We start from the raw sequence: 15,365 nt of genomic DNA, 5'->3' as shown, positions 1-15,365 counted from the left end.
TGTGATCAGGATGTGGTCTTCCTTTTTCATTCTCCTTATTGTTTAACTAAGAGTAACTTTTTTGGGCCTCAGTTGGGCCTGGGCCTCGGCGGCGGGCTGTTTGGGCCTCAAGCAGGTGGATTGAGCCTAGGGCGGGCGGTTTGGGTATGGGGGCCTGGGCATCAACAACCAGGCTGCAGGAGGGTTGGGCCCCGGGTGGGTGGTTTGAACCTCAGGCTGGTGGTTTGGGCCTCGGGCAGGCGGTTTGGGCCTCAAGGGGTCTGGGTATCAGCAGCTGGGCATCCGGCGGCTTGGGCCTCAGTGGGTGGGTTGGGTGGATTGGGCCTTGGGGGGCCTGTACCTCGGGGACTGGGCTGAGAGCGGGTTGGGTCTCAGGGGCACTGGGCGTTGGCGATCGGGCTACGCGGCGGGTTGGGCCTCAGGGGCCCTGGGCCTCAGCGACCTGGCTATGCGACGGGTTGGGCCTTGGGGGCCTTGGACCTCGGCGGCTACCGGGCTGTGGGCTGCCTGGGCCACGAGGCGGGTATTCGATTTGGGCCTTGATTGGGCCTGGGCCTTTTTGACCAGTCTGTGGGTGGGTTGGGCCTTAGGGAAGGCTTTGGCCTCAGTGGGAATCTGGGCCTTGGGAGGGCCTTGGCCCTAGTGGGCGGGTCTGTGTCTTGGGCGTTCCTGAGCCTCGGCAGCTTGGCAGAGGGCTGGTCTAGGCCAGGGCTGTAGAGGGCTGGGGGTGGTGTCTGCAGGGAGGTAGTGTCTGTATTTGATGACGTAAAAAATGCTTCTCTCAGTCTCTCTGTACTGTAGGTACCCTGAATTTCCTGATATCCGCACCGACATCCCTCTCTATTTGTTCGGCTTTGTTAGTTTATGCTTCCTTTTCTCTGGAAATGCAGCCTTCTAAGTGGGGTTGCTCTAGCCCTGCATTCCAAGTTCTGCAGGGGGCAGAGGCACTCACCGGCGTGGGCGCGGAAGCGGTAGCCGTGTGCAGGCAGGCAAAAGCTCAAACTGCCTGTAATTCCTCAGCAATTTGATCTTTTAAAAAAACGAGTTCAGAATGTTGAAATATAAGATCTTATGTTTGTTCAAAGGCTGTCTGTCTGCTATACAGAGATTTCCTATGTGCGATTCCACCCCTTTTCCCCAAGACTGCCCTACCTGAGCTGCCTGGTCAGGGAAGCGCCGGAACCACATAATGTAGTTTTGCAAGTCCAGTGACTTATTCATTGCAAATACCTTTTTTCAACAACATAGAAGGAGGCTGTACACATGGATTTCATCAGATGGAATACACAGGAATCAAGTTGACTACACCTGTGGGATGAGACGATGGAGAAACTCATATCATTAGCCCAAACAAGGCGAGAGGCCAGCTGTAGAACAGATCACCAGTTGCTCATATGTAAGTTCAGGCTAAAGCTGTAGAAAGTTAAAACAAGTCCCAAGCCAAAATACGAACATAGAGACCCAACTCAAGAACAGATTTGTTACATTAGACACTAATGACTGAAGATCAGACGAGTCATAGGATGATATTAAGAACACCATACATGAAGAAAACAAAATGTCATTAAAAAGACAGAAAATAAAGAAAAGACCAAAATGGGTTTCAGAAAAAACTCAAACTTGCTCAAGCATCTGGACAAAATGTGGAAGTAAAATAGCTGAACAGAACATTTCAAAGGGCTGCTCAAGAAGGCAAAATATGAAGTATTATAATGAAATGTGCAAAGACCTGGAGTTAGAAAACAAAAGGGAGGAACACAGCCTTTCTCAAGTCGAAAGAAATGAAAAGAAACCTCAGGTTGCAATATTAAAGGATTGTTGTTAAGTGCCGTCAAGTTGGTTCTGACTCATAGCAACCTTGTATAGAGTTTCCAAGGAGCTGCTGGTGAATCTGAGGTGCCATACTTTCGATTCGAAGTCCAGTGCTGATCCTACAGTGCAACCCCAGGATTTTAGGATTATCTGAGCAAAAATTGGATGATGCAGCAAGCAACAGAAACTGGAAGGAATACACAATCACTGTACCAAAAATAATTGATGCTCAGCCATTTCAAAAGGTAGCATATGATCAAGAACTGATGGTAATGAAGGAAGAAGTCCAATCTGTACTGAAGACATTGGCAAAAAACAAGGCTTCAGGAATTATCAAAATACAAGTTGAAATGTTTCAACAAACTGATGCAACACTGGAGGCACATGCTTGTCTATGCCAAGAAATTTGTAAGACCTGGCCAACCAATTGGAAGAGATCCATATTTCTGTCCATTCCTAAGAAAGGTGACTCAATAAAATGTGGAAAACATCAAAAAGTATCATTAATATCACATGTAAGTACAATTCTGCTGAAGGTAATCCAAAAATGGTTGTAGCAGTACATGGACAGAGAGCTGGATTCAGAAGAGGACGTAGAACATGGGGTATCATTGCTGATGTCAATTGAATCTTGGTGGAAAGCACAGAATACTTGTGCTTTATTGACTTTGTTAAGGTATTTGACTGCATGGATCATAGCAAACCATATGGAAAGCATTACAAAGAGTGACTATTTCAGAGCACTTAATTATGCTCATGAGAAACCTGTACATAGACCAAGAGGCAGTCATTAGAACAGAACAAGGGGATACTGAATTGTTTAAAATCAGGAAAAGTGTGTGTTAGGGTTATATCCTTTCACCGTACTTATTCATTCTGTATGCTGAGCAAATAATCTGTGAAGCTGGATTATATGAAGAAGAATGTGGCATCAGGATTATAGGAAGACTCGTTAACAACCTACAGTATACAGATGACACAGCCTTGCTTGCTGGAAGTGAAGAGGACTGGAAACACTAACTGATGAATATCAAAAATTACAACCTTCGGAATGCACCACACCTCAGTATAAAAAAATTTAAATCCTCACAACTGGACCAATAAATAACATCATGATAAATGGAGAAAATATTGAAGCTGTCAACTTCATTTTGCCTGTATACACACAATAAATATTCATGGAAGCAGCAGCCAAGAGATAAAAATGGCATATTGCTTTGGGCAGATCTGCTGCAAAAGATTTGTTTATTAAAAAGCAAAAATTTCAGTTTGAGGAGTAGGTGCGCCTGATCCAAGACTTGCTACTTTCACTTGCCTCATATGCATGTGAAAGTTGGACGATGAATAAGGAAGACCATAGAAGACTTGAAGCATATGAACTACGGTGTTAGAGAAGATTATTGAATACATGGACTGCCAGAGAACAAACAGTCTTGGAAGAAATACAGCCAGAATGTTCCTTAGAAGAAAGGATGGCATGGCTTCGTCTCTCGTACTTTGGACATGTCAGGAGGGGCCAACCTCTGGAGAAGGACATCTTACTTGGTAAAGTAGAAGGTCAGTGAAAAAGAGAAAGACCTACAAGGAGATGGATTGACACAATGGCAGCGACAGTGCCATTGTATTACCTGTGAGGATGGCATGATGTTTCCTCTTCTTACGCATAGGGCTGCTATGAGTCTGAATTGAATAGAGGGCACCTTACAGCGACAGCGACAATAGTAAATTGAGTAGTCTGAACTCAAAGCCTCTGCCGTATTACTGAGTAATTTTGAGATAATACTGCTTTACAATTTAAACTTTGAAATTACTGGATGATGTGTGACTTGTTTCCAATTTTTTGTTTTATTACCTATTTTTTTAATGTAAAATTTATTCTGGCAGGACATTCAAAATTCATCCAGAACTTAGATTAATGAATTTTGAAGAACTTCCCCTGAATAATAATAAATGCCCCACCAATTATCAGAATGCTCCCCAGGGGGGCAGTACTAGCCTCATTTAGAATCTATGGTTTGTTTGTACTGCCCTGCCTTCAGTGTTCTTGTTAGGTGCTGTCAACTTGGTTCTAATTCATAGTGACTTTATGTTCAACAGAACAACATACTGCCCCATCCTGTGTCATCATCCGGTCTTTCCTATGTGAGTCCATTGTTGCTGCCACTGTGTTAGTCCATCTCATTGAGGCTCTTCTTCTTTTTCACTGACCTTCTACTTTACTGAATATGATGTCTTCTCCAGGGACTGGAGAGTAAGTGAGATGAAGTCTTACCATCTTCACTTCTAAGGAACATTCTATTCTGTACATCCAAGACAAATTTGTTCATTCTTATTCAGTATTCTTCACCAGTACCATAATTTAAAGGCATCAATTTTTCCTTTGATTGGTTTTCCTTTTTGATTGCCCAACTTATGCATACATATCGTTGTTGTTGTGAAATGCCGTTGAGTCGGTTCCGACCCATTGCGACCCCTGTATAGGGTTTCTGAGGAGCAGCTGGTGAGCTTGAACTGCTGACCTTGCAGTTCAAACGGCTTTGCAGTATGGCGCATTAACCCACAGCGCCACACCAAGAATCCATATGCATACATATTGTTGTTGTTATGTGCTGTGAAGTCGGTTCCAGCTCATAGTGACCCTGTACAGTGTTTCTGAGGCTTATAAATCTTTACAGTAGCAAAAAGCCTCATCTTTCTCCCACGGAACAGCTGGTAGTTTCGAACTGCTGACTCTGAGGTTAGCAGCCCGATTCCTAACCACTAAACTACCGAGCTCCTATGTATACATATAGTTGTTGTTGTTAAGTGCCGTCTAGTCAATTCCGACGCATAGCGACCATGTATAGGGTTTCCAAGGAGCAGCTGGTGAGCTTGAATCACTGACTTGCAGTTCAAACGACTTTGCAGTCTGACACCACACCAGGACTCCATGCGTACATATATCAGGCAATTGAAAATACTGTGACTTAGGTCAGGCACACCATATCCCTCAAAGTGACATTTTTTAATTTTAGCCATTTAAAGAGGTCTTTTGCAGAAGATTTTCACAATGCAGTAAGTCATTTGATTTCTTGACTGCTGCTCCCATGAGCAGTGATTATGGATTCAAATTAAATGAAATCCTTTGTAACTTCAATCTCTTCTCTAGTCCAGTTGTGATGATTTTTGTTTTCTTTATGTTGAGGATAATCTATAATGAAAACTAGTCTTTTATGTTCATCAGTAAGTGCTTCAACTTCTCTTTGCTTTCAGCAATCAAACTTGTGTCATCTGCATATCACAGGTTGTTACTGAGTCTTTTTTCCAATCCTGATTCAAGTTCTTCATATAGTTCAATTTCTTGGATTATCTGCTGAGCATAGCAATTGAATTAAGGATATAAACCTGACACACATCGTTTCATTTTAAACCATACAGTATCCCCTTGTTCTATTTAAACAACTGCCTCTTGGTTTGTGTACAGGTTCCACATGATCACAGTTACAGTGTCCTGGAATTCCCAATCTTTTCAGTGTCATCCATAATTTGGTATGGTGCATATAGTTAAATGCCTTTGCATAGACAATAAAATACAGGTAAACCTATTTCTGGTATTACCTGCTTTCAACCAAAATCCATCTGACATCAGCAGTGATATCCCTCATTCTAAGTCATCTTCTGAATCTGGCTGGAATTTTTGACAGTCGCCTGTATATTACTGCAACTGTTTGTGTGGCACTATGGGTTAATGCGCCAGACTGCAAAGCTGTTTGAACTACAAGGTTGGTGGTTCAAGCTCACCAGCTGAGCCTCAGAAACCCTGTACAGGGTCACTATGGGTTAGAAATGACTAGACAGCACTTAACAACAACAGCTAAATTTTACTTGCATGTAAAATTAATTGTACTGCGTGATAATTTACACATTGTATTGAATCACATTTTCTTTTGAATGAGCAACTTTGCAAAGGGTATTCTTCCCCTTCAGTACTAATATTAAAAATAAGAACTATATGTGTGTAAATGACTAGTGCCTGGAATGTTTTGTTGCTTTTTAGACTGCAAAATCGTTTGAACTGCAAGTTCGGTGGTTCAAGCTCACCAGCTGCTACTTGGAAACCCTGTACAGGGTCGCTATGGGTCAGAATCGACTCGACAGTATTTAACAACAATAACAACAAAGGAGAAAAGTAGTCCTGGTGTGGTGCTGTAGGATAAGCACTGGACTGCAGGGTTGGTTTGAATAGTGAAATCAGACGTTCAAACTCACCCGCTGCTCCTTGGAAACCCTATGCAGAGTTGCTGTGAGTCAGAACTGACTCGGCTGTACTTAATTGGAACAGAGAGGTCAAGGAAAAGGAATAACTTCTAAATTGTTTATTATGTACTCTGGGACTAGACATGTAAAGGAGCCTTGGTAACGTAGTATTTGATACATTGTGCTGCTAACCTCAAGGTTAGCAGTTTGAGTCCACCAGGTGTTCTGTGGGAGAAAGATGAGGCTTTCTGCTCCCACAAAGATTTACAGCCTTGGAAACTATACAGGTCTCTCAGAACTGACTCGACAGCATACAGCTAGCCATCCAGACATGTAGATATGCTTTTGAGCCAGATATTTAAAATGCATCTCTCTTTTACTTTAGAAAGCTTTTTAAATGCAGAATGTTTAATAAACGTTGCAAATATTCTTTAGTCATATGTTGTTGTTGTTGTTAAATACCGTGGAGTTGGTTCCGACTCATAGTGACCCTGCACAGGGTTTCAGAGGCTATAAATCTTTATGGGAGCAGAAAGCCTCATCTTTCTCCCACGGAACAGCTGGTAGTTTCAAACTGCTGAATTTGAGGTTGGCAGCCCGACTCATAACCACTACGCTACCAGAGCTCGTATAGTATAATTAAAAGCACAGAACTAACTATAAATGTCTTAAAAATCCGAAGTCCTCCATTTTCTATCACTGTAATTTAAGACTAGTTATTAAACTTCTCGGTTTTTTCTTTGGTAAACATGGGGATAATAAATATACATACCATGTAGATTTGTTAAAAGAAAATAACATGCTGCCTGCTCAGAACAGTGGCTGACACATAGTGCATGTAATACATTTTAGCTGTATGTTAGAATTTGAGGTTTGACTAAATATAAGCCACTTTTTACACAGGTAGACAGGATTACACGTGACTTGATAGAGTTTTGTAGTTAATACAGCATATAACATATACATGCTCAAGTACTTACTTACCTTCTTTTTCCTTGTATAAGGTGTGTTTTATAGGCAGAAGCAACGTTGGAAAATCCTCCCTAATAAAGGCTTTATTTTCACTGTCCCCAGAGGTTGAAGTCAGAATCTCCAAAAAACCGGTATGTTGAAGTTTGTAAATGTAGCTAGATTATCTCTGAATTGACTAAGAGGTAAATAAATGGTAAGCAGTACAAGGAGCTCTGGTAGCATAGTGGTTACGAATTGGGCTGCGAACCGCAAGGTTAGCAGTTCGAAACTACCAGCTGCTTCGCGGGAAAAAGATGAGGCTTTATGCTCCCATAAAGATTTACAGCCTCGGAAACCCTGTTCAGGGTTGCTATGGGTCGGATCCGACCTGACGGTACTTAACAACAACAAAGCGGTAGAAAAAATCGTAATTATTAATTTAAGTACCTAGAGAAGTAGTTTTTCTAAACAAAAGGTAATAGCTGAATATATTTTAGTAGTCTTACCAAGAGCTTGAGGAGCAGGCTTTGTTCAAGTGTTTTCCAAAGAGTTGCCAAACAGAGTGTCCCATTGTCATGTTATGTAAACAGTGGTGGGTCAGTGGTAGAATTCTCACCTTCCATGCAGGAGACCCAGAATCCTGGTGTGGCACTGCAGGATAAATCACTGGACCGCAAGGTTGGTTTGAACTGCAAGGTTGGCTATGGGGGTCACTATAAGTCGCAAGTGACTCGATGGCACTTAACAACATCATGTAGGAGACCCAAGTTCCATCCGCAGCCAGGGCACCTTATGTGCACTGACCACCTGTCTGCTAGTGGAGGCTTACATGTTGTTAAGATGCTGAACAGATTTTAGCAGAGCTCCTAAACTAAGATGAACTAGAAGCAAAGGCCTTATTCTGAAAATCAGTCAGTGAAAAATATCTGTATACATACGCGCATAGAAAAGAATCTAAATGAAAAACCAAATCCACTGCTGTCAAGCGAATGGTGACTCATAGCAGCCCTATAGGGCAGAGCGGAACTACCTCAGTGTGTCCAAGGCTGTAAGTCTTCACAGAAGCAGACTGCCACTCTCTCCCTTGTATAAAGTTACTTTGTTTCTCCTACAATCTTTTCACACCTTGCTAGCAAAGTCAGTTTGACCCATAAGGTTGGCGGTTCAAACTCACCAGCTGCTTCTCAGAAACCCTATACCTGATGGCACTTAACAAGTCCTGGTGTGGCACTATAGGATAAACACTGGACTGTTAATTGCAAGGTCAGCAGTTCAAACCTACTAGGTGCTCCTTGGAAACTATATACAGGGTTACTGTGAGTCAGAACCAACTCAATGGCACTCAACAATAACAACAACTCTGTAAGGAGCGCTGGTGGTGCAGTGGTTAAACTCTTGGCTGCTAACCATAAGATCAGTGGTTCAAACCCACCAGTCACATATGGGAGAGAAAAATACTTTCTCTAATAGGTTTCTGGCTTTCATAGATTTTACTGTATTGGACTTTTGATATAGGATTTATGAAAACCCGTATGCCTCCTCTGGCATACTAAGCATTTTAATCTGTGTGTCATAATTTATTTGTCTTAAAAGTTGTTGTTGTTGTTGTTGTTAAGTGCCGTCGAGTCAGTTCCAACCCATAGCGACCCTGTACAGGGTTTTCAAAGAACAGCTGGTGAGCTTGAACTGCCGACCTTGCAGTTCAAACGGCTTTGCAGTCTGGCGCATTAACCCACAGCACCACACCAGGACTCCAAAGAGATACAGTATTCATCAGAAATACTAACTCATGCATTCACACCATTTAGAATAGACTGACTTTTTCACCAGCAGAGGAAGACTCCACAGTATTTTTCCTAAATGTTTCTTATATGGAACCTAAATTTCTTCCTAAGTAATGCAGATTTTATTTAAAAGAATTGGAAGAAAATAGTATCTGCATTTATATCCACCCACTTCCTTTTTGTCTTCTTTCATTGTACAGTCATTGCCATAGCTGTTGTACAGAAAACTTAGACTTTTAATAAATATTTGTTGATAGTCTGGATAGAAAACATTCTGAGCCATGCAAATTATAAAGGACTTATGTTAAGACACCTTTTGATTTTCTATTTACTTTATCAGGGACACACAAAGAAAATGAACTTTTTCAAAGTTGGAAAATATTTTACAATGGTGGATATGCCAGGTTATGGCTATAGAGCACCTGAAGATTTTGTTGACATGGTAGAAGCCTATCTCAAAGAACGAAGGAAGTAAGGAAAATTTTGTTTTATGATAGTTAAACATTAAACCCTAAAGCACTTGATCATCAGTAGCGCATTCTATATATAATGAACTCTTCAGTTTTTTAATGACTTTCTTGAGAATATCCATTTTATTCTTTTCATAATACTCTGCAATACAAAATTTAGGACCAAAATATGTTCAGCTTGCACGGTTTCTACCTTTAGTTAAACTTAATCTTAAATTCAATTGTTTTCATAAATTGAGGCTATCTGAAGTGCTTCAGCAGAATTCATTGAATAGTTTTGAGCTTACTTTTTAAAAATCAAACTCAGAGCTGGCTAATTTTGAAAATGAAAATAATTGGTCAATTTGGTATGTGATTTAAATAAAGTTTCTGTAAATGTTTTCATTCTTAAAATATCTCTTGGTCTGATGTCACATATGTAAATGTCATCTTTTATTGTCAAGTGACAGGCATGTGTTTCAAGAATTGCACAATATATAGAAAATAATGTTGAATTTTTGAAGTGCAAACAAGTGTTTACACTAATTTTGTTATAGTTTTGTAGGTGAATGTCAATTTTCAGAGAAACTAAGTTGAAATATTTACATTAAGAAAATGCAAAATACCAATGGGCCTGGCTCCTGTAATACATTTGTCAGGAAGCTTTAGAATAATATTAAGAAAGTTAAACATTTCATTGATAACATAATTAGATTTAAGTCTCTTTCTCCCACTGGAATTTAAACTCTTAGAATAAGAATGGGTTCGTTCATAGTTATATCCAGTCCAAGACTGGATTTATGTTTAATAAGTGTCTTATGTTTAACGTATGTTTACTGAAATAAATTGAGTGGATTTAGTTTGTGAAAATAATCAGCACTGAGAGCTCTCAGACTGTTACATGAACTTCCTGGGGAATTAAGAAATCCTTTTGCCTAAAAAAGTTTTTAAATTTTGGTGTGAGAATCAACCAGAGGGGAATTTCTTAATCCATTGGGGGTTAGGGAAAGGGGATAATGATGAGGATCTTTCATTTTGCCATTAATCTTCATTTCTCCATTCTTCCAGCTTAATGAGAACATTCTTGTTAGTAGATAGTGTTGTTGGAATTACAAAAACAGACACTATCGCCATAGAGATGTGTGAAGAATTTGCCTTACCTTATGTCGTAAGTATTTGTTTTGAATCATGATTGCAGATAGAAATACTAGTTCTCTGTGTGTGTTGTATGTGTTTAGTGAAAAATAAGAAGATAAAGAAAATGAAGAATGCCTTTTTAATAATCTTTTCAATTTTAACATTAAAATAAGTTTTGTGGCATTTTCATTCTCTTTTCCTTTTCTCAGCTTTAAGTTTTTGAAATTATAGTCAAAGCAAAAGTAATTTTTTTAAACTCTTATATAATGTTCCTATATGCTTTCCCTTTTCATGTTTTTTAAGACAGTATAAATATTTGGCCAAACATGTTATGTGTCATCAAGTCAGTTCATACTCATAGCCACTCTATGCACAACAGAACAAAACAATGCCCACTCCTGAACCATCCTCACAATTGTTATATTTTGTGCTCATGTGGAACCTGTAAATAGAACCTGTGAAAAAAAGTGTTATATATTGTTATATTTGAACCCCATTGTGATGCTGTTGTCAATCCATCTCCTTGGGTTTTTCCAATCATGATGACCTTTTCCAGGGACGGGTGTCTCCTGATAATATGTCTAAATTATGAGAGAGACGAAGTCTCTCCATCCCCACTTCTAAGGAGCATTCTGGCTATATGTCTTCCAACACAGATTTGTTTGTTCTTCTGACAGTCTGTGGTACTTTCAGTAATCGTGTCCAACACCATAACTCAAATGTATCAATCCTTCTCCAGTCTTCCTTATTCATTGCTCAGTTTTCACATGCATAAGAGGCTATTGAAAATACTATGGCTTGTGTCAGGTACACCGTAATCTTCAAACTGACAGCTTTGTTCTTGAACACTTTAGAAAGGTCTTTTGCAGCAGATTTCCCTGATGCAATATGTCATTTGATTTCTTGACTGCTACTTTCTTGAGTAAGGAGCTCTGGGAGCATAGTGATTACAAGTTGGGCTGCTAATCTCCAGGTCAGTGGTTCAAAACTACCAGCGGTTCTGCAGGAGAAAGATGAGGCTTTCTGCTCCCATAAAGATTTACAGCCTCAGAAACCCTATACAGGGTTGCTGTGAGTCAGAACTGACTCTATAGCACATAACCACCACCACCACTTCCTTGAATATTGATTGTAGATCCAAGCAAATTGAAGTCTTTGATAACTGCAATCTTTTCTCCATTTAACATGACAGGTTGGGAGGGTTTTCATTTTCTTTATATTGAGGTGAAATCCATACCGAAGGCTATAGTCTTTGATCTTATCTTCATCAGTAAGTATTTCAAGTTCTGTTCACTTCCAGCAAGCAAAGTTCTATCATCTGCATATTGCAGGTTGTTAAGGAGTCTTTCGGCAATCTTGATGCCCCGTTTTTCTTCAGATAATCCAGCTTCTCAGACTATTTGCTTATTATACAGACTGAATAAATGTGGTGAAAGTATACCATTAAGGGGCACACCTTTCCTGATTTTAAACTGTTCAGTATCCCCTTGTTCTGTTCAAGCAACTGCCTCTTAGTCTATTTACAGGTTCCTCATGAGCACAATTAAATGTTCTGGTATTCCCATTCTTTGCAGTTTTATCCATAGATTGTTATGATCCACATAGTTGAATACCTTTGTTGTTGTTGTTGTTAAGTGCCATCGAGTTGGTTCTGACCCATAGCGACACTGTATAGGGTTTACGAGGAGCTGCTGGTGAGCTTGAACTGCCGACCTTGCAGTTCAAACAGCTTTGCAGTCTGGCGCATTAACCCACAGTGCCACAATGCCTTAGCATAGTCAATAAAGCACAAGTAACCATTTTTTTGGTAGTTTCTATTTTTAGCCAAGATCCATCTGATGTCAGCAGTGATATCCTAGTTTCACATCCTCTTCTAAATCTGGCTTAAGTTTCTGAAAGTTCCCCATCAACCATTTTTTAATTATCTTCACAATTTTACTTGCATATGATCTGGTAACATAGTGATTACAAGTTGGACTGCTAATCACAAGGTCAGCATTTTGAAACTGCCAGCTGCTCTGCAAAAGAATGATGAGGCTTCCTGCTCCTGTAAAGATTTACAGCCTCAGATACTCTATACAGGGTCACTATGAGTTGGAATTAACTCCATAGCACATCACCACCACCACCATGATATTATTTGATGATTTCTGCATTCCATTGGGCTACCTTTCTTCGGAATAGCACAAATATGGATCTCCTCCAATTTGTTGGCCAGGTAGTTATTTTCCAGATCTCTTGGTATGGAAGAGTAAGTGCCTTCCCACGCACTGCATTAATTTGTTGAAACATTTCAGTTTGTTTTCCATCGATTCCTAGAGCTTTGTTTTTTTCTAATGCCTTCAGTGCAGCTTGGACTTCTTTTAATGCCATTAGTTCTTCATCATATGGTACCTCGTGAAATGATAGACCATTGGACAATTCTTTTTTATACAGTGACACTTCATTGTTTATTCCTTCCAACTTCTTTTGATGCTTCCTGAATTATTCAATATTTTGCGCACTGTTGCTATTAAGTGCCATTGAGTCTGTTCTGACTCATGAGACCCAGTATAGGGTTTCTGAGGAGCAGCTGGTGGATTTGAACCACTGACCTTGCAGTTTGAACTGACGTGTGGTCTAGTGCTTATCCTACAATGCCACACCAGGACTCCTTGCCCATAGAATCCTTCAGTATTTCAAGTTGAGGCTTGAATTTTTCCTTCAGTTCTTTCAGCTTGAGAAGTGCTGACTGTATTTTTCCATTTGAGCTTTCTATTCCAGATCTTCCATCTTTTACCGTAATGCTTGGCTTTATCTACTTGAACTGCTCTTTGAAATTTTTGATTTAGCTCTTTTACTTCATTTCTTCCTATTCGTCTAACATACACTTTCATCTTTGCTTTCTTTCTTGTTCTTTAGTGGCTTTTTCTTTCTTTATGAATAATGTTCTTAATTTCATGCCATAACTCTTTCTGGTCATTAGTCATTAGTTTCTAATGAATTAAATCTGTTCTTGAGATGATCTGTAAATTCAGGTTCACTATACTTGAGCTCATATTTTGGCTTTCGTGGAGTTTTCATTTTCTTCAACTTCAGCCTGAACTTGCATATGAGCAATTGATGTTCTGTTTCACAGTCTGCCCCTAGCCTTGTTTTGGCTGGTAACATTGATGAGGCTTCCTGCTCCTGTAAAGATTTACAGGTGGTGGTGGTGATGTGCTATGGAGTTGGTTCCAACTCCATCATTTTTTCCACTAGCTGTGAGGTTAGTTTGAGTTCTGTGTATTTCATCTGGTGACGCTATAGGATAAGCACTTGACTGCTAACCACAGTTTGCATTTTAAACTCACCAGCTGCTCCTCAGAAACCCTATACAGGTTACTATGAGTCAGAACATAGTCAACGGCATCTAACAACAATAGGTCCACGTGTATAGTCGCTGTTTGTTTTGTTGGAAAATGATATTTGCAATGAATAAGGCTTGCAAAATTCTATCCTGCAATCTCTAGCATCAGTTCTGTCACCAAGGCCATATTTTTCAGCTACTGATCCTTCCTCAGTAAGTATTACAATCACCAAATATTATTAATGCATCTCAGTTGAAAGATTGATCAATTCCAGATTAAAGAAATTGGTTTGTTATTGTTGCTAAGTGCCGTTGAGTCAGTTCTGACCCATAGCAACCCTGTACGAGGTTTCTGAGGAGCAGCTGGTAGCTCTTCAGTTTCGTCATCACTGTAGTTTTATGGATAGTATACAATCACAGATGGCACTGTACTTCAAGATAGATCTTGAAATGCTTTTTTGGAAGGTGAATGTAATATCATTCCTTTTCAGTTTGTCATTCTTGGTTTAGTAAGCCATATGATTATCCGATTCAGAATGGCAATGCCAGTCCATTTCTGCTCAGTATCAAGCCTATGTGTTCCATTTCATTTTTAACAACTTTCAATTTTTTCTGGTTTCCTACATTGTGCATTCCACCTTCTACTTAGTAATGAATGTTTGCACCTGTTTCTTCTCATTTTGAATTGTGATCTATCAGCAAACAAAAGTCCCAAAAGCTTTGTTCTGTTAACATCATTAGGGTCAACTCTACTTTGAGGAGACAGCTCTCTCTTATTCATATTTTGAATGTCTTCCATCCTGAGGAGTTCATCTTTCAGCACTATATCAGACAATGTTCCACTGCTATTCATAATAAGGATTTTCAGTGGCTAAACATTTAGAAATAGTCTGCCTTTCCTTCCTAGTCTTTCTTGGTCATGAAACTCTACTGAAACCTGTCCAGCATGGATGAACCTACTCGTATTTAAAGTACCAGTGGCATAGCATCAAGCATCACAGCAACACAGACACAACCACAATGTGACAAACTGCAAACTGACAGAGGAGTGTTGGAGACATGATCTTACATAGTAAAAATGCCTGTTGTTTTCATTTACAGTGCTAACTCATTGTGATCCTGTGCATTACAGAACAAAACACTGGCCAGTCCTGACCCATCCTAACGATTATTGTGTTTGAACTTACTAGGTTACCACTGTGTCAATCCATCTTGTTAGGGGTCTTCTTCTTTTTCACTGACTCTCCCCTTTGCCAAGTATGATGTCCTTTTCCAGGGACTGGTCCCTCCTGAAAACATTTCCAAAGTATGAGAGATGAAGGCTCACCATCCTCACTTGTAAGGAGCGTTCTGGCTACACTTTTTCCAAAAAAGATTTGTTTGTCTTCTGGCTATTCATGGTATTTGAAATATATTTCTCCCACACCGTAATTCAAATGGTTAGATTTTCCTATGGTCTTCCTTAATTTATTGTCCAGTTTTCACATGCATTTGAAGCAACTTAAAATATTTAGGCGATTCTGCCCTCTTAACACCATCACTTAACAACAACAACATGGCTTGGATCAGGTGCACCTTAGTTCTCAATATTGCTAAAATTTGATTTGATGTCATAGGTATGTGTTTTTGAAAACATGTTTTCTTCCATTTTAACTGAAACAAACAAAA

At 39.8% G+C, this 15,365-nt stretch overlaps 1 protein-coding gene across 1 annotated transcript in view; it reads left to right on the top strand.

The window, feature by feature from the left end:
* GTPBP8 (GTP-binding protein 8 (putative)) overlaps positions 1–15,365 on the top strand; it is a 29,453-nt gene that overhangs the window by 9,447 nt on the left and 4,641 nt on the right. The window contains exons 2-4 of the mRNA XM_006864182.1: positions 7,053–7,151; positions 9,124–9,254; positions 10,301–10,400. Of these exons, the coding sequence (XP_006864244.1) occupies positions 7,053–7,151; positions 9,124–9,254; positions 10,301–10,400 (330 nt within the window). The remainder of the gene's footprint in view (positions 1–7,052; positions 7,152–9,123; positions 9,255–10,300; positions 10,401–15,365) is intronic.

This window comes from Chrysochloris asiatica, unplaced genomic scaffold (genome assembly GCF_000296735.1).
Source record: "Chrysochloris asiatica unplaced genomic scaffold, ChrAsi1.0 scaffold00061, whole genome shotgun sequence".
Taxonomy (NCBI): Eukaryota; Metazoa; Chordata; class Mammalia; order Afrosoricida; family Chrysochloridae; genus Chrysochloris; species Chrysochloris asiatica.
This window is presented reverse-complemented; position numbering and strand designations above follow the sequence as displayed.